At 46.2% G+C, this 20,480-nt stretch overlaps 1 protein-coding gene across 4 annotated transcripts in view; it reads left to right on the plus strand.

Moving 5' to 3' along the window:
• Positions 1-20,480, plus strand: part of BBS9 (Bardet-Biedl syndrome 9) — a 1,749,160-nt gene that overhangs the window by 1,241,728 nt on the left and 486,952 nt on the right. For all 4 annotated transcript variants that reach the window (XM_069215484.1, XM_069215483.1, XM_069215485.1 and 1 more), the window contains one exon: positions 1,210-1,392. In XM_069215484.1, coding sequence (XP_069071585.1) covers positions 1,210-1,392 — 183 coding nt within the window. The remainder of the gene's footprint in view (positions 1-1,209; positions 1,393-20,480) is intronic.

The following is a 20,480-nucleotide window of genomic DNA, read 5'->3' on the forward strand; positions in this document are numbered from 1 at the left end:
ATCATCATTTTTCAATAACACAAACACAATTCACCGCCAAAGCCATGAGGTCTGGCCTTGTCTAGCTAATGCAGTGATCATTATTTTGTTTATTTTTTTATTGCAGGCATATGGTACGCAAATGGAAAGAAAATAGGCCACCAGCTAAACCTGGACGTTAAATGCTTATAATGAAAATGTTGAATTAAAAAAAGAAAATCAGTTATGTGGCTATTTTACGAGTAATGTATTTTTAGCAACAAAGCTTGCAGTTGAGTAATGCATTTGTGTAATATTATTTGTAAAGGGGACACGAATATATTATTAACCAACGAAACACCCACATCACAAACAGCTACAACGCTCCAATGTTATTTAAACACTTTATAGGAATGACTTTAACAATTATACAAAATAAATCACCATCGCCTGGTGCCTCATGTACAGAAAAACTGAATAACCACTATTTAGGGTCATATAAGGATAATAAAATAAAAAAGTACACTTTAAACCAATGTTGTCACTGCTGAGTAAGGAACTGGTTTAGGTGAATGTGAACGTAATGTAAGGTGGAATGGTAGAGTGCTGCTTGTCACCCGTGAGGGTATGCAGGCTCTGAACATTTGAACAATGTCCACAGGCTTTGTGCAGTCAGTCAAAGTGAACTAAGCCAATGGGTAATTTGGGATGACCCATTGCCTCATGATGTTTTCTGTGGTTAGGAGAAGCAAAATGTCAATGACCTTTAAATAAACCAATGGGTAAAGCCAGCTGTCCAAACGTTCTTCTATTTATGTATATGAGACTTGTATTTGTATTATGCATCAATATGGTGTGCAATGTCCAGCGAGACAGCTAAAGCCTAAAAAGAAGGCAGAAATGTGAGAAAATGCAACCTACATCAAACGATTTAAGGAACACGCTTATTCCTGGAAAGGTACAATTTGCATAGGTTTCCGAGAGTTCCTGAGAGTGTTGTGAATTAAAAAACTAGTGTAAACTTTCAAAAACCGAAGAAGCATAGGATTCTTACGTCTGATAATTTTTTCATGAAGTGGGACCGCAATCATTAATGCTGCAGTTTTTAAACACTTGCTTTAGAAAATACTCTTTCTTGTTCTTGCTGTCTCATTTGTTGAGGAAACACTGAGCTGTTCGGTTTCATTTACTGTAATTTTTGCATTAAAGGTGTGAAGATTGCATTGTAACAGAAATATGTATTTTTTGCAGATAATTGCTCTAGCAGATGCTGCAGAGGAAAATCGAGACAAGCTGTTTCAGGCATTCACAAAGTTGAAAAGTGCCACACAACTAGTAATTTTACTGATTACTCTATGGCAAAAGCTAAGTAAGGACCAGGTTGCCATTTTGGAAGCTACATTTTTACCATTACTGCAAGATACCCAAGAACTGGTAAGCATCAAATTGAACATTTCATCGAACTCTTTATATACGTTTAGTACATTTTTGTGACTATCCAAAGTAGTTAATGCACAACAATAGAGAAAATATTGAAAAAAATTCTTTGGAGGTACACAGAAGCCTCGACTGCCAATGAAGTAGATAAAACCCCCCACTTTTCTCCTGTGCGATGTAATGCATCCTATCTTAAAGCTTTAGAGATGGAGGAAAGTTTCATATGAAATCCAATGGAAATCCAAAGTCTAATGCGAAACACGATTAGACGAAAGGGTATTGGGAAAGTTGTAATGTAGTGAAAGCCACAATTAAAATCTTAGCATTGAAAGCTCCTCACTAGTGCTATTATTCTAGCCCATTTTTCCAGAGTTCATGCCGAGTTGACCATTTAATTATCTTTTATTTAAATTCACTGCGCTTAGTTTGCAAAGTGATTTCAGTGAATACATGACTTACCCCTGAATTGGCAGTATTTAGACAAAACTACTTTAAACAAGCATTTACAATGCATCAGGTCTCGCGTTTGCTCGTGTTAGAGCTGATCGCGTTGTAAACTCCTAACCCGACTTTTCACCTATCGGGCAAAAATGCTTTTATGTACATAACCCGAATAAGTGAAATCAAATACGTAAAGCGCTCGACTTCTGCCAAGCGAGATCGGGCTTGTAAATTAGATTAAAAAAAGTCCACGAGCCCGATGGAAAACAGCGAGCCTCGCATGTTTTCTGTACTTGGTCGCTGCGCTGGGGGAGGGCTAGCCAGCGGAAAAGGCATGCCATATGCGTGCCTTTGACTAATGAAAGCAAGCGGATTTTATTAGGGAAGCCCACAAACCAATAAAAAACACTGATGTGAAGTTGACAGGGCTCCGAGCCCTTTTATAAATACAAAAGTGTCTCCCTGCGAAACGCATGCGCGAGCGCATGCAACGCAGGCTCGACCCTAAAAAGGCCATTGTAGGTAAACTTGCCTCGTGTGGTTATACTGGCATGATTCAGACCATCATGGACCATTGATTGATAGTCTTGTTCCCGCCTAATATCTGGAGATATGATCTAGTGACTAGAATTATGACCAGGGAGGTGTTACACCCCCTTAATAATTGTATTTTCTGGTGAATAGTTGGGTACAGGTGCTTTCAATCAGGTACAATAAGGTGCCTGCCGGATTTCCCTTGCGAGTTTTGCATGGACACACTGACGAAAACAGGCACACATTCTCTCTCATCCCTTTTCTGAAAGTCCTAAAAAATGTTGTTAATTTTACAAAATATTGTGCTTTTCTCACTTAGCATTGATACCAATTAGCATTCCTCTTCCTTTCCGCTGCCCCTTAAGTCCTTCTCATGCGCCTGCTTGTCAAAAGTATTTTAATATTATATGTCAGCGTGATTGTTGGGAAATCTGAAGCTCACGCCCCTCAATTCCTACTGACCCAGCTACGCCCCTGCTTCTGACTGGAATCTGGGCCCTAAGTTTGGATCCCAGCCTCCGCACATGACAAATGTGTTATTGTGGACAAATCCCTAAACATTCCTTTATCTATAAATATAAATGCAATTGTAAATATAGTAAATAAAAATGTGTTCTTCAGAGTTGTTATTCTGAATAACATACGTCATCTTCTTTTGTTTCCAGCACTCTGTCTCCTCATGGGGTACAGTCCAACAGTGCTCCCCAGCTACGTTTTCGCTTTACAAATACATACATACTGCTCAGGCTTAAAGCCCAGCTGGCCACTTCCTCAGATGCCTAAATGATTTGTCTGGTGAACTTTACATAGAGATCAACGACCAGCAATGGTTTTCTGTAATCGAAGATAAATATGTATTTATAAGTATATATTAACACACATAACAAGCTGATCAAGCAAAAATATGTTACTACCTATGTTTGTACTCCAAAAAGGCACTGGCTAACTCTCATCACTTCTAATATTTGCCAGAAATGCAGGTCGTGGGTTGGTCATTACTCAACAATAAATACTTTTCTTTAGTTAGAGCCTCACCAAGGAAACATAGCTATAATGAAACCGTTGTACTGTTGTTGGGTAGTACTACTGCCCCAGGTGTACAGATTTGAAGATGGGGGAGTAATCTAGTGGGTGAGGACAAATAGAATATTGGGGGGTGATAAGAGTGCTTCCCCTTAGTGATGTCCCTTGCATGTTGTGTGAAAGATGTAATATTTTACTGCATCATAAGCTCCCAGTATTTTGTTTGCACCCCCTTATGCTTATAAAGTAGGATGGGAGAAGACACAGAGGAGTTGGGAGTGTGGCAGAGTGCATAGCGTGAGACATCTCCACCAGAGAGCAAATTCTTGCTAACCTTCTATACAGAAAATCTTGCCAAGCCTAAATCTCACTCCTCATTTCTTCAATTAATGGGAGCTTGATCACCATCTGCCACCTTGTCAGGGTGTACAGCAGAACTGACCCAGATATTGTTGACACAATACAAACTTTTGAGCTCCCCTCTTCAGTTCTGGGTCTAAAATGCTTCCCATCGAGGTTTCCTGCTCTTTTGAATATCTCTGTGTTGGCTTCCACTGCCTCTGTTTGAGTGAATTAAAAATGTTGTCTCATGTGGACATCTGCTCAGGTTGAGTCCTGGCTCGCTGTGCTGGATCTATTTAGAATGGCCCTACATCCCTCTGGGCTAATCTGTTCTTGCAGGTTTGGCGAGAGAGTTTGACCCCTTTGAATCCTGCGATTGCACATTCAGGGCCTTTGGCCCTGGTGCATAAGACAAAGTCAAAACCGACAAAGCCACTGTGCCTATTTATTTTGGGCCTCCCTTGACACAAACCCTAAATTCAATGGTGACACTGCTCACAGAGCTAGCTCTGGTACCGGTCACAATGCCAATAGTAGAAGTTGTCATTCGTGTGGCAAGGGAAAAAGCCAGGGATAACTACAAAGATGAACCACTATTTGAACATCTGCCCAGGGACAAAAGTTGTCCTGTCCAGAGGAGACTTTTGATTCAGATTCTGCTTGCTTTGGAAGATAAGGACTACAAATGCATGTAGGAGGATTACTCAGAAGCTGATAACCTCAAGCCTCCTTACAGTATTGATAACAACTTTTATTTGATTTACAAAATGCCAGTGGCATAGGTACTTCTCCAGAAGTAAACATTTCCTACTCCTATAGCCCTATGTTGGGGAGGTTTTGTTAGTTATAAAAGTGGTGGGGGCCGTTGAACTGACTTTGCCTTCTGTGAAAGTGAAGTCCAACATTCAGATGGAAATTTTCAAAACCCTCAACAGTCTCTGTGGAGCCCAAGCTCTTGTATACCCTCTAATGCCTGCTTGAGAAAATACTTTTTGGACCCTGCAGCTTACACGTACGTTTCCAGGTCTTATAGGGTGGCTCCAGATCCCATGCTTTTGGCCCTCCTACCGATCGCCGGACAGTCTGGTAGTTCAAACATAGTCTTCAATTTAGAACCCCAAACTGTTTTCCTTTCTTATCCTCCCAATGAGACTGCTCCTAATTCAGAGTGTGCTTACTGGCTCATGCCTTAGTCTAGGAGGCAGAAGCCCATCCATTAATGGAAAAATTGGCCAAAGAAGTAGTGCTTTCAGAAAATAGGGGAACAGGATTTTATTCCCTTAACTTTCTGTTTCCCGGGAAGAAAGAAGGCTCAAGACCAATTCTAGATCACCTTCTGAACCTATTTATCCGGCAAAGCAAGTTCAAGATGCTGTCCCCGCGCTAAATCCTGTTGGCCTTGATCTTCCAGTCCTCCCCATAATAGAGCTTCATGTTGAGGGTCTTATAACTTTCAGTTAGTGGCCCTCCAGTTTAGACTGACAGCATTCCCATACATCTTTGCAAGCATGCGGACAGTTATAGAAGCTTTGTGGTGATGGTCAAGAGTCAATATATTTCTTTACTTGGATGACTGGCTGGTGAAGGTGAAGTCCCCATCTCCAGCAGGCGATGACTGTTCTTCTTAACACAGACTTTACCATCAACATCCTACTGTCCCGACTCACTCTCTCATAAAGGCTGACTTTTATTGGGGCACAGAGTGCTTATGAAGGCCTTTCATCCTCATCCTTAGAGAATCACAGACCTAAACACTTGAGTGAGTGACCTCTCATGCTTCTTGCCGATCGAATCCCGACGCCACGATGGTCTCTAGCCCAGTCGAGAGGAAGGTCCCAGAATTGGTCATGGAACCCAAGATCCTCATGGATCTCGAAGTCACCTGAGCATTTGGGTAAGTCCCACAAGAAGAAGAACTCGATGGGTTGGGTAAAGAGGCCTTCGACTTCACTCTGTCCATTGCAGTCTTCAGACAAGATAAGTGAGCTTTGCTGTTCAAGGCCTGGCTCTGCGGTTGACACTGCACCTGGTCAGACCCAACACCTCCCAGAGTTTCCAGACGCCTGAGTGACCCCTGCCCATCTTTGTAAGTTTTATGAGGCCATGCACCTCATATTTGAGTGGCCCGTCTCCGCTAACATGCCTTTGGGCCATGCGGGTTCAGGATGGGCCCCTAGTGGTGCCCCAATTGCAGGTTCGCTCCTGCGCCAGTCGGGCCTCATGTATCCACAGATGGATCCGGATTGGTGCGGGTCATACCACCTCGACATTCCCAGGCACAGGTCCTGATGCCGATATGGAGCCGGTAGGGCGTCATCCGATGCTGACTCCGGTGCCTACAGGAGCCATGCCTTTCAGGCTAGAGCCTGGGCCCTATTCCTGTGGGCTAGGAAGTTATGGTGGATTGGGAGGGGTCACTGGACCCTGAAGAATATCACCCCTAGACCCTAATGCAGACTGGTGTGAGGACTTGGAGGCCAGGGGACAGGACCTCCCCAGAAACTGGCATGCTTTCTCCCCCTACTGTGGCTATGGAGGAGGGGGCGTCATTTGCTATGGTGGTCCTCGACCTTCATTTGCCCCCAGTGGCAGTCAAGACCAAGGTCTTGACAGAAGTGCTTCAGCCAGGAGCGACCCCTCCGAATCGCTGCACCCTTTAATGAAACCCTTACAGACATCCTGCTTGGGAATTGGTCAAGCCCAGCACAGGAACTCCTTTGAACAGGACTATTGCCCGCTCCCCTGCTCCAAGTGACCTCCAATTCCTCATACAACACCCCGTCTGGAGAGTTTGGTCGTCCAAGTCTCCACGTCCTGCGTAAATTCTGATGCATTCCCTATCACCCCTCTGGACACAGAATCCTAGATTCTGGCCCTTTAGGCAAGAAAACCTTTTTTTCCCCACCAGCCTGGCCCTAAGGGCCATGGCCCATTACTCCTGTGTGGTATGGGACTCTGTTGCGCAGATGCTCCCTATGGTTCCGGGGGAGGCCAGGGCCATACTTTCCCAAGCTGTTGCTGACAGGCGAGATGAAGCTAAGCTCACGATTAGATGTGGACTGGTTACTACCTACTTGCTGAGCAGAGTGGTTTCACTGACGGTGGCCTTACGGTGCCACATCTGGCTGTAACGACTGACTTTTCAGGGGATGTCCAAGCCTCATTTATGGGCATGTCCTTTGATGGCTCCCACCTCTTTGGAGACAAAGCAGACTCAGCGCCGGAGTGCTTCAGGGACAGCAGAGCTACGGCCAGGTCCTTGGGCCTTTCCATGGGCCCTCGCCAACACCAATCCATCTTTTGCTCCTTTCATGTCCACAGAAGGGGCTTCCAACCACGTCTTTTCCCACCAAGTCACCACGGCATGAAAGCTTCCCAGCCTCAGCGTAGCCGAGAGCGCTGTACCCACAGAACCCATAGTTGAGCAGCCAAGGGTTGGGCCAGTCAACCACCCCCTGGCAGCCATAGCCTCTAAACCACTTTAGTTTGCCCTCTTACCATCATGGGCACCTAGTGGGAGGCAGGCTGAACCATCACCTGCTCCACTGGCGATTTATAACATCAGACCAATGGGTTCTTCAGATTGTCCAGAGGGGGTAATCTCTCTCCTTCATGGCTACTCCTCCACCCATGTCACCTACTTGTGACAGGCTGATGGAGGACCATCTTACCTTGCTCCAACAGAAAGTAATAACTCTCTTGGCCAACTGAGTCATAGAGAGGATGCCGACACCAGAAGTAAGTTGTGGTTTCTATTACCGCTACTTTATTGTGCACAAAAAGAATGTAGGTCTTCATCCTATCCTCGCCCTCTTAATTTCTTCCTCAGGAACGAGATGTTCAAAATGCTCACACTTGCTCAAGTCCTGCCTGCCCTGAACGCAGGAGTTGGATGGTAGCATTAGACTTTCAGGACACATACTTCCACATTCCCATCTTGCCTGCCCCAGGTGTTACCTGCAGTTCTAGGCGGGCCACGAGCACTTTCAGTTTGCCTTACTCCCTTTTGGCCTTACTAGAGCCCCATAGGTATTCACCAAGGTGATGGTGGTGGTTGCAGCTCATCTGTGGAGTTTCAGTCTTCCACTATCTTGACAACTGGCTGTTGAATGTGGCCTCATCCCAGGCTGTCGTCTCTCACCTTCAGAGTATGGTAGACCTCCTGCATTTGCTGGGGTTCACTATCAGCATGCTGAAGTCACACCTGACTCCTTCTCTGACACTCCCTTTCATTTGAGCTATACTGGACACAGTGCACTTTTGAGCCTATCCTCCAGAACAGCAAGTCCAGGTTATTCAGGCTGTGATACATATATTTCAGCCTCTATCCTGGATTTTGGTGAGACTGACTCTGAGGCGGCTGGGCCTCATGGCCTCCTGCATCCTGCTTGTGGCACATGCCCCCAGGCATATATGGGCTCTGCAATGGGAGGGACCTGAATTTTCAGTGGGCGCAGCATCAGGGGCATCTCTCTGATATGGTCCAGATCTCAGAGGAACTGCAGAAGACCTGCAGTGGTGGCTAACAAACCATGAATGGATCAGAAGCAAACCCCTCTCCCTTCCCCTACCAGATCTGACAGTGGTGGCACACACATTACTCCTGGGATGGGGCTGCCAACTGGGAGAGGTGGAGATCAGAGGCCTCTGGTCTTCAGCGGAATCCAGACTCCACATCAACCTAATGGAGCTCTAGGTGATCCGGGAGGCATTGATCTTTCCGTTAAGGGAAGGCTAGAACAAGTGTTCACGGCCAACACCGCCGCCATGTGGTACTGTAACAAACAGGGCAAGATGGGGTCATGAACCCTCTGTCAAGAGTCCCTGCATCTCTGGACATGACTGGAATGTCAGGGCATATATCACTGGTGGTTCAACACTTGGTGGTCTCTCTGTAAGCCGGGGTGGCCAAACTTGGATGCCTAGCAGATCAAGAATGACGTCTCCATCTGGAGGTGGTGCAAGGTCTCTCTTGGCAGTGGAGAAAGCCTTGGTTTTGCTACCACCGAGAATTTGCAATGTCAGCACTTCTGCACGCTCTCGCTCAGAGAATCTCGTCTTGAGTGGAGCTCAGGCCTCCTGTACACCTTTCCACCCATAGCACTCCTGCCCAGAGTTCTCAAGAAGATCAGGAACAACTGGGCCCAAGTCATCCTTGAGGCTCCAGACTGAGCTCGGAGAGGTTGGTATGCTGATCTGCTGAGCATAGCCATCGGTCCTCCGATCAGGCTGCCCCTTCTGGAGGGAGGGAGGGTCCTCCACCCAAACCTTTCAACAATCTACCTTTATGGTTGTAAATTGAGTGGTGACAATTGACAGCTTTCGACCTTCCACCGAAGTCTGCAATGTTATCTTGGCAGCCAGCTGTCCCTCCACCAAGACTGTATATGCCTGCCGCTAGGGCAAGTTTGTGGGATGGTGTACAAAGAAACAGACTGACACTCTTTTTGCTCCCCTTTCTCAGGTCCTTCTCTTTATTCTTTCCCTTGCTCATCAGGGCTCTGACCTGCGTGCTTTAAAGGGCTGTCTTTTTGCCTCTCAGTCTTTCTGCGGTTGCCAGACCAGCCATCCCTCTTCAAATCCCCTGTTGTAAATCAGTTTTCGAAAAAGGTCTGCAAAGTCTTTCCACCTTCTCCCTTCATCATGCCTGTGGGACCTTGATCTGGTCTTAACTTTTCTAATATGTGCTCCCTTTGAGCCATTGCACAATTGTGCTGTCAGGCTCCTTACCATCAAGACGACCTACCAGGTGGTAATAACAGCTGCCTGGAGGGCCAGTGAGCTTCAGGTTTTGTCCAAGCCTCCGTACATGAAAATCTACCCAGACAAGCTGGTTTTTCGCACTAAAGCTTCATTTCTGCAGAATGTTGTTACTCCCTTTCATGTAGGCAAGTCCATCGCCCTATCTACTTTTTACACTTTGCCACATCCCTCCAAGGAAGAGGTGCAACTCACCGTCTGGGCTGACTGCACAAAAGAGTTCCGACTTGCAGAAGTGCATTAAAATCTGCTACACACTGGGCAATAGGGGACCCCAGAGGGCTTGCTTGCTCATTCCACCAGAGCCAAGGCTGCGACCACTTCATTAGCAGTAGAGTTCTGGTTCTGGAAATCTGACAGGCATCAACATGGGCTTCTCTACACACACATTTACCAAGCACTACTGTCTGGACTGTTAGGTCTTTAGGAATGGGCACTTTGCCTGCTTGGTCCTGCAGGACTTTTTTGTGTGAAATTGTTTTGAAGTCCCTCCTCCAGGGAGGTATTGCTTGGGCATCTGTTCTAAGGTGTGGATTCTATGTCTAGAAATCTCATTCAGATAAACAAGATACTTACTTTTGGGAATGCCTTACCTAGTAGAGGCTCTGTCTAACCGCAGATTCCTTACCAACCCAGCCAATCTCCCCGCTCTTCAAACAGATTTCAAGGGACAGAGATTTTCCTCTTTCAGGGCCCTAGTTTTCACACCAGTGGTCAGTGTTCTCCTGGCATGGAAAGTCACAAAAAGATACTGACATCAGCACGCTGGGGTGTCGCCTATATAGGCATTGCACAAGTGCCTACAAGCGCGGACTACGCCAACAATGCAAGCTACTGGGGTGCAGGTGTACTGCTCAGAAAAAAAAATCCAGATCCAGATTGACACCTACAGGTAATTCTAAGGTAAGGAACCTGCAGTTAGATAGAGTCACTACCAGATAAGGCATTACTGAAGGTAAGTAACTTGTTTGCAATGTACTGTTTTTGTTGCTGTTGTGGCTTCCTCAGTTTCGATTTGCATGCCTCAAAGAAGATCAGAAAAAAATTCAGGAACGGACATCAGTGCACAGGTTAGTGTCTAATGTACCTTAGTGACATAATGTCCGAATCTGATTCATAGCTGGAGTCTCCTGATCCTCTTGGAGGTTGTAGAGAGTTATTGTTGGAAATACGTTTTCCATGTGAAGCCTGAAATGAGTATTCTAAAAATGTCGAGTCTGCTAGATTATGTATCCACCAAAAATAATGTTACCGAAGATAAGTAACTTTTTCTTATGAGCTGCTGACAACTGTAGTTTGATTTCGCACCAAATCACACATTGCTGCGGTGATCCATACTGAATCTTAGATAGGGACCTCGCAATGGTACCTAATCGAAGCCATATTACAAGTTCCTAAAATCTTTAGAGCCCTTCCTTTTCATTTAGGCCTGCCCTTACAAAAATGTGCTGTTCGGCTTCTCGTCTCATAATCACCTGAAGTTGCTTTGTGAGAATTATATGCACTAAACAATATAAATGGCATATACCTCAGTGTTCCTATGTCTGTACTGTATTGCAAGTACACAGAAGAGGCTGCTTAGATGAGCCTTAGAGAGTTTTAATGGGGTCCTTTGCGGTTTCCATTGTGAAGGCTTCAGTTCCTAAATTGAAGGCGGTGCGATTTCTAATTGTTGAGCCCATTTTACTGAAATGTTTAGGGCAAACGTGTTTTGCTGTGTTTCATCAGAGCCTGCCCACGTTGGTAAGAATCTTTTGACGGATCAGTAGGGAATTAATGTCGTCACTGTCTACATACCTAAGGCAGGTAGCACCAGAGTTAAAAATGTAGTGAGGAATTTATGAACAAATCAAACTCCTATAGTTTTATGATAACGTAGCTTCTCTTCAATTAAATTTGAAATACAGTTATATAAACAAAGATTTTCTTAGAGTAAATATTTCAAAGTTGGGACCTGTTCAAAGCCATAGATTGCTTAATTTACGACCTCATGGGAGGAGCAGGAATCTAAGGGGTTGATCCATCAGAACATGCCTTTACCACGTAATAAGGGTTAATAACACATATTCCTCAATAATTGCGTTAGGAAAGGTGAGGGACGTAAATTCGTATTTTGACTTTGTTCAGTCAGAAAAACAAGGTGAAACGATTATTAAGAAATTAGATTTTATTAAGATAAACACGTTAGATTATTTTTTCCCCTCAGATTTCTTTTTCTGCTTCAAAATGTAGAGGCCTTTTATTTTCCGCACGTGAATTTTACTTTACCAGTATCCGTCTTGAACAGAGCACAGTAATTTAAGCCTTTGGATGTGCTGTTTTGGTAAAAACTGACCTGACTTGTAGCGTTGAAAGTATCATAACAGCACGCCCGTCTAAAGTGGGACCTTATGGGGAGAGACGTCAAGCACATGAATATTTTCAAAATAAAACTTGCTCATCTATTCCCAGGCATGTGTTTAAATGAGAAATTGGATAAGAATTGCCAAATAAGAACATTGCACTCAGATTAGAGCCAAAATAACGATGCACAAAGTTTTTCAAGGTGGAGTACAGGGACATGCCTTGTTCTTTTTGGGATATTTCTCAAAGTCCTTACCTCTCATGTGAGGTTGAAACATACTTTAGGGTAGCAGTTGCTACCTCTATATTTTCTTCATGTAAATTGCATGGAGTGCTTTGCAGCTCTTGCAGTTAAACAAATCGAACCTGAAGGTATGCTATGAACTATCCCGGGTTGTTGGTTGTGTGATTGTGCTAATTATTTCTATTTATTAATACATGCTGCCTTAGGTGTTGCGCCACATGCCATGGATAGCAGCACTCAGATCACATACCCTTTGACCATGATATCCCGTGGATAATCTCTGCTCCCACCACAATCTTGTAATGGCTGCTGCTTTCTTGGAAGTGGCAAGAAATAGAAACCACAGAAAGTAAACCTGCCTATTAGAACCTAGAGTCCACAGGTCTCCTCATAATGTTTTTATGATCATGGAGATCAGAGAAGCCATAGAGCATCCATGCATGATGCTACTTGGAGCATTCCTAAAGGTTTCTTTAAAGAAATTCAAATGCTCTTGGCAGAGTTAAAGATCATGTGATTTTTCTTCCTTTGATTCCATTATAGTGGGGGATGACGGTGTCCTTGAGCATTTGTAATTACACATTTGTTTATTGCCTTTCAGATCATAAGTGAGTTCAGAATCCTAGTTCTTCTGAGAATGCCAGGTTATGCCTTTGTCTATGTTTTCGTTCCTTTGAATTGAATATTTTTTTATTTTACTTTTTGTTTAACAGATGTCAAAACTTTACTCCTGAAGGAGGACCCACTGGGGTTGGAAATGCATAGGGGGTTTAATGAGACAGATGATGCACATTTTAGATTATGTAGGTTAACGGAATCGTACTGATGTAAATCTTAATAGGGAGACAAAGTTATTTTCAACCCATTTCATAAGTATATCCCAAAATATGCCTTTGAACATTGTAGATAGAAACTTTTTGGGATTACTGCGAAATAAAAGAGAGTAAGAAGAGCAGTTATAGCTTCTTATCTCCGTGCATCGGGGGGACTCGGTCCCTTCAGTGGACAGCATGTACAAAAATCAGACTGATTTTAACAGGACTTAGCTATACTTTATCAGCTTTAGTTAGGTGGAAAGGGTTGATTTTAAGTTTCAGAACCCAGGAAACATTGCTAAACCTGTTTGTTTGCCTGTGTAGTGTGTTCCCCTAATGGTCAGCAAGTAAGCAATTCAGGGAAGCTGCCTCACACTTACGCTGGAAACGGAAAGGAGCATCCGCAGTCGAAATGGCACAATAACTTATTTCTGGTAGAAACTTCTACCTGCAGATTCCTCATCTGAATGTATCCGGAAACTTTTTGTAGTACCTCAGCATGCTGGAACATGGTGCAGTGCGGCTTCACACTGCTGCCATTCTACTCTGGAAATGATGTGCAGGCATATGAAGGTGCCACTCCCGCACACTCACATCAGTTCCTTTCTTTCCACGCTTTTATATGTGAATCCGGAGCTTCTCTCAGGTACCACTTTTATAATTTTTGCCTAATTTTTCAACAGTGTGCAAAGAATGTCACACTCTAAGATGACAGATTTTAAGCCCTGTAAGGATTGTCACAAACAAATGTCTGTGACAGATCCCCACCAGATTTGCCTGTGGTCGGGCCACAACTCAAAGACATGCAGAACGGCGCACCAATGAACCCAAAGGCTGTCCGGGAATGTGAAGGTTTCCTCTTTTATAATTTTTTGCCAAATTTTTCAACCGTGCAAAGAATGTCAAACTCTAAGATGACAGATTTTAAGCCCTGTAAGGATTGTCACAAACAAATGTCTGTGACAGATCCCCACCAGATTTGCCTGTGGTGTCTGCGGTCAGGCCACAACTCAAAGACATGCAGAACGGCGCACCAATGAACCCGAAAGCTGTCCGGGAATGTGAAGTGAAACTTTACATAATTCAAGCACAAAGAAGATGCAGTGCTGGGACCGCTTCAAGTCCCTCTCCAAGAAAAGCTTGTTCCCGGTGACACTGTTGTTGCCAGAGTCAATGGAGCAACTCTGAAGGCTGGTCTTCGTCATGCTCCAAACCTCAGGCAAGCATAAGAAATAAGAAGTTGAAGCAGAGTTCTGCTTCTTTGCACCATTCCCATTGCTCTGACGAAGTGCATGGGTTGTGCCAACAGTCCTCTTCCTGCTCTCAAAGTCAGCTGACTTAGGAGTCAATTCCACAGCTGGTTCCGGCACAACCCATGTTTCCGGGGCCTTCAACCACACTGTGCCAAATCAGAGTTTTGTTCAGCCATGCTTCAGCTCTTCAGTTCATTACTGATTCCCGCTGGTATGCCTTCAGCACCCACGAGGCTTACCACTTGGATTACTGCTGGTGGGTTTGCCGTCAGTCTCAGCTGGACCCTCTGTTCCAGTTCCACTCTCAGCTTCAGTACCAGCAGCACCCTTGGTGCCCTTCCCTATTGCAGGCCCGGGCACATGGTGCCAATGCTTGATTCACTGCCCGAAAGAAGTGGCCCCAATAGTCCTTTTTGATGCCAACTCAACGCTGGTCCAAATTCTATCAGTGCCCCAACTGAATCTGATAGCAGTTTCTGCTCTTGACTTACCACTATGCAGGCAGCACTCCTTAAATTTTCTTTTTGGCACAGACTCCAACAGCGATCCAGAACAGGATGATGAGTTTGCCCAGCCCAATTCTGATGACAATTGGTATGAGGACTTGCAAGATGGTAATGGACTACACCCCTTCCTGGAGTCCACCCCTTTCTTCCCTCCTGGCCCAAGCACGAAATAATATGCTTACTGCACCATAGTCATGCATGGGGCAGCTGAGGTTCTTGACCTCTGGCTTCCGACTACAGAGGTGAAAACCAACATCCTGACAGAAGTTCTACTGCTTGGCCAGACTGCTTTGCTTCTGAGCCTCTTATACCTTTTAATGAGGCCTGACAGATAACCCTACTAGGGGCTTGGGCTAAGTCTTGTACCAGCTCTCCAGTTAACCTGCAGATTGCTGGATGTCAATGCCCTGCTCCAGGTGACCCGGCCTTCTTTTCCTTGCCTTCTTGTCCCAGCATCCTTCCTAGGAGAGCCTTGTTCTGCAGGCCTCCCCCAGCTGGACCAACCCCAACCCATTTTCTACCACTCCCCCTGATAGGGAGTCAAAGCATGTGGAGACATTTGGTAAATGCCTCTTCTCATCTGCTAATTTCACCTTTTGGTCCATTCATGATTTTTGCTTACTAGGCTGCTACACTCATGACCTCTGGGACTCGCTGGCGCCAGCCCTCCCATGTGTTCTGAAGATCCTCACCCTGTTCTTTCACAGGCCACTCAGGATGGTCGTGATGCAGCCAAGTTCACAGTTCATTGGGGCTTGGTCACCACTGACCCTGTCGGGCAGGCTGTCTGCACCAGTGTTGCCCTTGATCGCCATGTGTTGCTACTTTCAACTGGGTTCTCAGGCAAGGTCCTGTCCTCCCTGATGAACATGATGTTAGATGGGACGCGCCTGTTTAGGGAGAAAGCTCATTCTTCTCTTGAATGTTTTAAGGGGAAGTAAGGCCACTGCTCGCTCTTTGGATGTTTCCACCCAGCCTCTCCAGCAACACTTCCAATGTTATTTTTGTGGCTTCGTCCAAGGCATCCCCTATCTCCAGCAACATAAAAATAATTTGCATATGACTGGGTCCAAACTGGGGTGACGTGGCGAGCAAAATAACAATGGATTAAACCCAGATCTGTGACTGGGGGTGAGTGTTTGAAAAGTTTCAACACTCTATCCATCATTTTATTTTGTTTTGTGATTCCCTATCTCCAGCCTGTCCCACCCCAACAGGGAACTAAGCAGTTTTGTGGGAGAGGCCGGGGTGCCCTCCGCCCCGAGGCCATGGTCAGCGTAATGCTCAGTCCATCACTTGCAACCACATAGCCCCGCCTGCAAAGCCCCTTTAGTATATCCTTGCAGAGTCACAGCCAACCAATGGGAGGCAGAATCCACAGATTCAGTCCTGACTGACAAGTGATCAAATCGGACAGTTGAGGCCTCCAAACAGTTCTCAAAGGCTACACTTTAGCCTTCCTTTTGTCCCAGCCAGACCTTCCGCCATCCATCCAATGACTGACGGAGGACAATCTCTTCATTTCAAGGCACAACGTGCAAGCCTTTTGGGCCAATGGGGCATTCAAGAGAGTGACTGCATTAGAAGTAGGACGTGGTTGTTATTCCTGCTACTTTCTGATGCCCAAGAAGGACGGAGTTCTTTGGCCTATTCTAGATCTAAACCATCTCAATTTCTTTCTCTGCAAGAAGAAGTTCAGAATGGTCACCCTGGGCCAATTCTTGCCTGCCCTCGAACCAGGAGACTGTATGGTGGTATTCGACCTGCAGGACGCTTATTTCCATCTTTCCATCCTGCAGGCTCTTTTTCAGTACCTGCAGGTTGTGGTGAGAAAGGAGCTTTTTCAGTTCACTGCCCAGTCCTTTGGTCTCACCAGTACCCCTCGGTTGTTCACAAAAGTGATAGCATCTTGGCAGAACACCTTCAAAGGTTAGGGGTGCTAGTCTTCCCCTACCTCAACTACTGGCTGTTGAAGACGGGGTCACCCCAGGCTGTTGTCAACCACCTACAGATGACAGCAAACCTCCTGTCATCTTTGGGGTTCACCATCTTTAATGCAGTGTCACACCTAACTCCTGAAACGCTCCATCTCAGTTGAACCATTCTGGACACGGTTCTGTTTTGTACATTTCTTCTGGGGAAGAGAATCCAGGACATTCAGGCTATGATCCTGACCTTTCATCCTCTGTCCTGGATTTCTGCAAGGTTGCCTCTGAGGCTGTTGCCCCCCCTCAGACTTCTGTGGCAGCTGAAGTCCCAGTGGGGCCTCCCAACATCAAGGGGACCTCTCTCCGACCACACCCAGATCTCAGAGGCGACTGTGAAAGATCTTCAGTGGTGGACCGTTATTGGGCAGCAGTAGACCCCTCTCCCCTCCCAGAACTGACAGTGGTGACCAGTGCATCACTCCTGGGTTAATTTGGCCTTCTAGAAGAGGTGAAGATCAAAGACTTCTGGTCTCCTCTGGAGTCTCAGCTCCATATCATCCTTCTGGAGCTGAGGGCCACCTATTTGGTGCTGAAAGTTCTCCCGCCACCCATCAAAGAGAGGCTGATACTGGTGTTCAAAGACAACACCACCATGTGGAACTGCAACAAAGAGCATGGTGTGGGGTCATAGACCCTGGTCCTTGCGCACATGGAAATGGTTTGACTGCCAAGGTGTCCTCCTGATGGCAAACCACTGAGCAGGATCACTGAGTGCCTGGTCAGGCAGACTCATCCGTCGGCGCCTGGCAGATCACGAATGGCAGTTACACTCTGAGGTGGCGCAAGGTCTCTTCGGTAATGGGGAGAACCTTTGCTTAATCTATTTGTCACAGCCTGGAACATGCAATGTCATCACTTCAGCATATTGGAATTTCCAAATCATCTCTCGCTCTGAGATGCATTCCGCCTCAGGTGGACCTAGGACTCATGTATGCCTTTCCACCAATACCACTCCTGCCTTGAGTTCTCAAGAAGATCATGACAGACTGTGCCCAAATCATCCTAGTGGCTACAGATGGGCAAAGAGGGTATGATATCCAGACCTGCTGGGCTTGAACATCTGTCCACCCACCCGGCTGCCCCTCCAGGAGGATCTGCTGTTGCTGAAGAACACTTGGGTTCTCCACCCCAGTCCTCACAGTCTTCACTTTCATGAGTGGAGATTGAGCGGCGACAGCTGAGCACCTGTGACTTTCCTCTGAAATGGTTGATGTCATCTTGGCAGCCTGGCATCCCTCACCAAAAACTGTATATGCCTGTCATTGGGACAAATTTATGCTTTGGTGTGACGCTTGCCAGTTTGACCCTCTCCAGGCTAAACTGTCTGATGTTTTATTTTTTGTGCTGTTGCTTGCCCTTGCCCGGTAAGACCTTGCTCTGAGCACAGTTGAAGGTTAACTTTTGTCTCTCTCTGCCTTCTGATGGTTGCCAAATCCGCCCTTTTTCTTTATATCACCTGTTGCAATGTATTGTTTTTTTCTAATAAAAGGGCTTCAGCATATGTTTCGCCTGTCTCGGTTTCAGTGGTGGCTGTTGACTTCTGAAAGTGGTGGGGCGTAAAAGTCACCTTCAACTGTCACCGAGTGCGCAAAGTGAGCGACAGCAATGAACCCAAGGGGACTTCAAGCTAAAGGACATTGTCTCCACATTCACTAGGCAGGCACATCCAAGCAGATGGAATTACTTAATTAGCATGTTCCCAGAGCATTACCCTGAAGAGCGAATTGTAATCGCTATGTTAAACAACTTAAGTAAATGATAGATTTCGATTTTTGTTATACTTCACCCAGATACTTCATGCATAGAATGGTACATTTTCACTTGCACATTTATTGCACACCAGTTTAGCTAATGAATGTATGCTAAGTAGCTAATGAAAGTAAGCTGTTCGTGTTTAATCAGTAGCTGCATATGCACCCATCTCACATCAATCTCAGCTATAATTCATTTGCCTCACATACTCGTATCAAAGTCCTGATTGGTTTTGCACCACTGTCTGTGTTTACTTTAACTGCGCAGGATTGATAGAACAGATCTGACGTCAGTTAAGTTTCACATGTGCATGCTTGCTGTGCAGGGGACGCCGACAGGGTGCACAGAGACAGGCATTGGCACTCTCTGATTTCAGACTGGCTTGGCCTATGCCACCAACTGCCAAAGCCTGATCCTGGACTGCCTGATGTCTATGCAGGTTAGATCCTAGGTATTTAGGCCAGACCAGAATTGTGTCCTGACCCCAATTCTGAGCCTCATTAAGAATGCATTAGGGACAACAGAGGACTAACACAGAAGCCTACTTCTTTCAGCTCATGGCACCAGGAAGAACCGAAGGCACAAGCAGCAAGCTGCCTTGCCCAAAGGATAAGACTACATAGCAAATAAACCAACACACTCTCCCTGGTGCCTGGGTATCTCCAAAACTCTCCAGGACTAAGGCACACGCAGAAACAGCAGCAAAGAAAAACTTCAAGATACCAAGTACCAGAGAGAGAAAGACTAACTGGATGTATTAAATAAATGTCTATGTCTTCACTTAGATAAACATGTAACTGGGACGTGCAGGAAGGGTGGTGGATGAAGGACAAGCATTTATCTGAGAATGGTGAGAGAACAGCTGTGAAACCTTCACAGCAGGCCTTTGTAAACACCTGTATCTGTTGAAAGGCTTTGCACATGGTTTGCAAATGGAAATATGACTAATTGCAGTGAAGGGTACCTTGAGATTAATAAAACTGACAATCTGCTTGACCCATTCCACATTAGAGCAAAGCGTTATAATATTAATGGCATTAACAAAAGAACTACACATTTCTCAAGCAGGCTTCACCTTTTCAGTATAATCACTGCTCTTGTATAGTGATCACAGACGCCTTTCTTACCTGCCTGCAGCATGCTGAAAAGCAAAGCAAAACCTGCATGCGTTCTGACTACAGATTCACACACAGCATTACTGTCAGCATGAAGTCTGTCATCGCAACGCACATAGGGGGTCATTCTGAGTCTGGCGGGCAGCGGAGGTCTCCCGCCAGACTTCCCCCCTCCAAAATACCGCTCCGCGGTCGAAATACCGCTCCGCGGTCGAAAGACCGCTGAGGGTATTTTGGCTTTTGCACTGGGCTGGCGGGCGACCGCCAAAAGGCCGCCCGCCAGCCCAGTGCAAAAGACCCTTCCCACGAGGACGCCGGCTCAGAATTGAGCCGGCGGAGTGGGAAGGTGCGACGGGTGCAGTGGCACCCGTCGCGTATTTCAGTGTCTGCAATGCAGACACTGAAATACAAAGTGGGGCCCTCTTACGGGGGCCCCACGACAACCCATACCGCCATCCTGTTCCTGGCGGGCGAACCGCCAGGAACAGGATGGCGGTATGGGCTGTCAGAATCCCCGAGCTGCGCCGCCATGGAGGATTCTTAAGGGCAGCGGAAAACCGGCGGGAGACCACCGGTTTTCCGCATCTGACCGCGGCCAAACCGCTGCGGTCAGAATCTGATATGCACTCCATTTGAGCTGCTCCACAGTCCTTTATGGTTTCTCACCATCAAAACTCAGTTCATAGACAGCATCACTTCAGCACAGTGTGTGAGTGAGCTTAAGACTTAGGGGGTCATTCTAACCCTGGCGGTCATCGACCGCCAGGGTCGACGACCACGGAAGCACCGCCAACAGGCTGGTGGTGCTTCCTTTGCTATTCCGACAGCCGCGGTCGCCCAGCCGGGTCCGGCGGTTTCCCGCCGGATTTCCCAAGCAGCGCCGCCATGGGCATTCCGACCCCCTTCCCGACAGCCTGTTTCTGGCGGTTTTCACCGCCAGAAACAGGATGGCGGGAACGGGTGTCGTGG

This window comes from Pleurodeles waltl, chromosome 2_1 (assembly GCF_031143425.1).
Source record: "Pleurodeles waltl isolate 20211129_DDA chromosome 2_1, aPleWal1.hap1.20221129, whole genome shotgun sequence".
Taxonomy (NCBI): Eukaryota; Metazoa; Chordata; class Amphibia; order Caudata; family Salamandridae; genus Pleurodeles; species Pleurodeles waltl.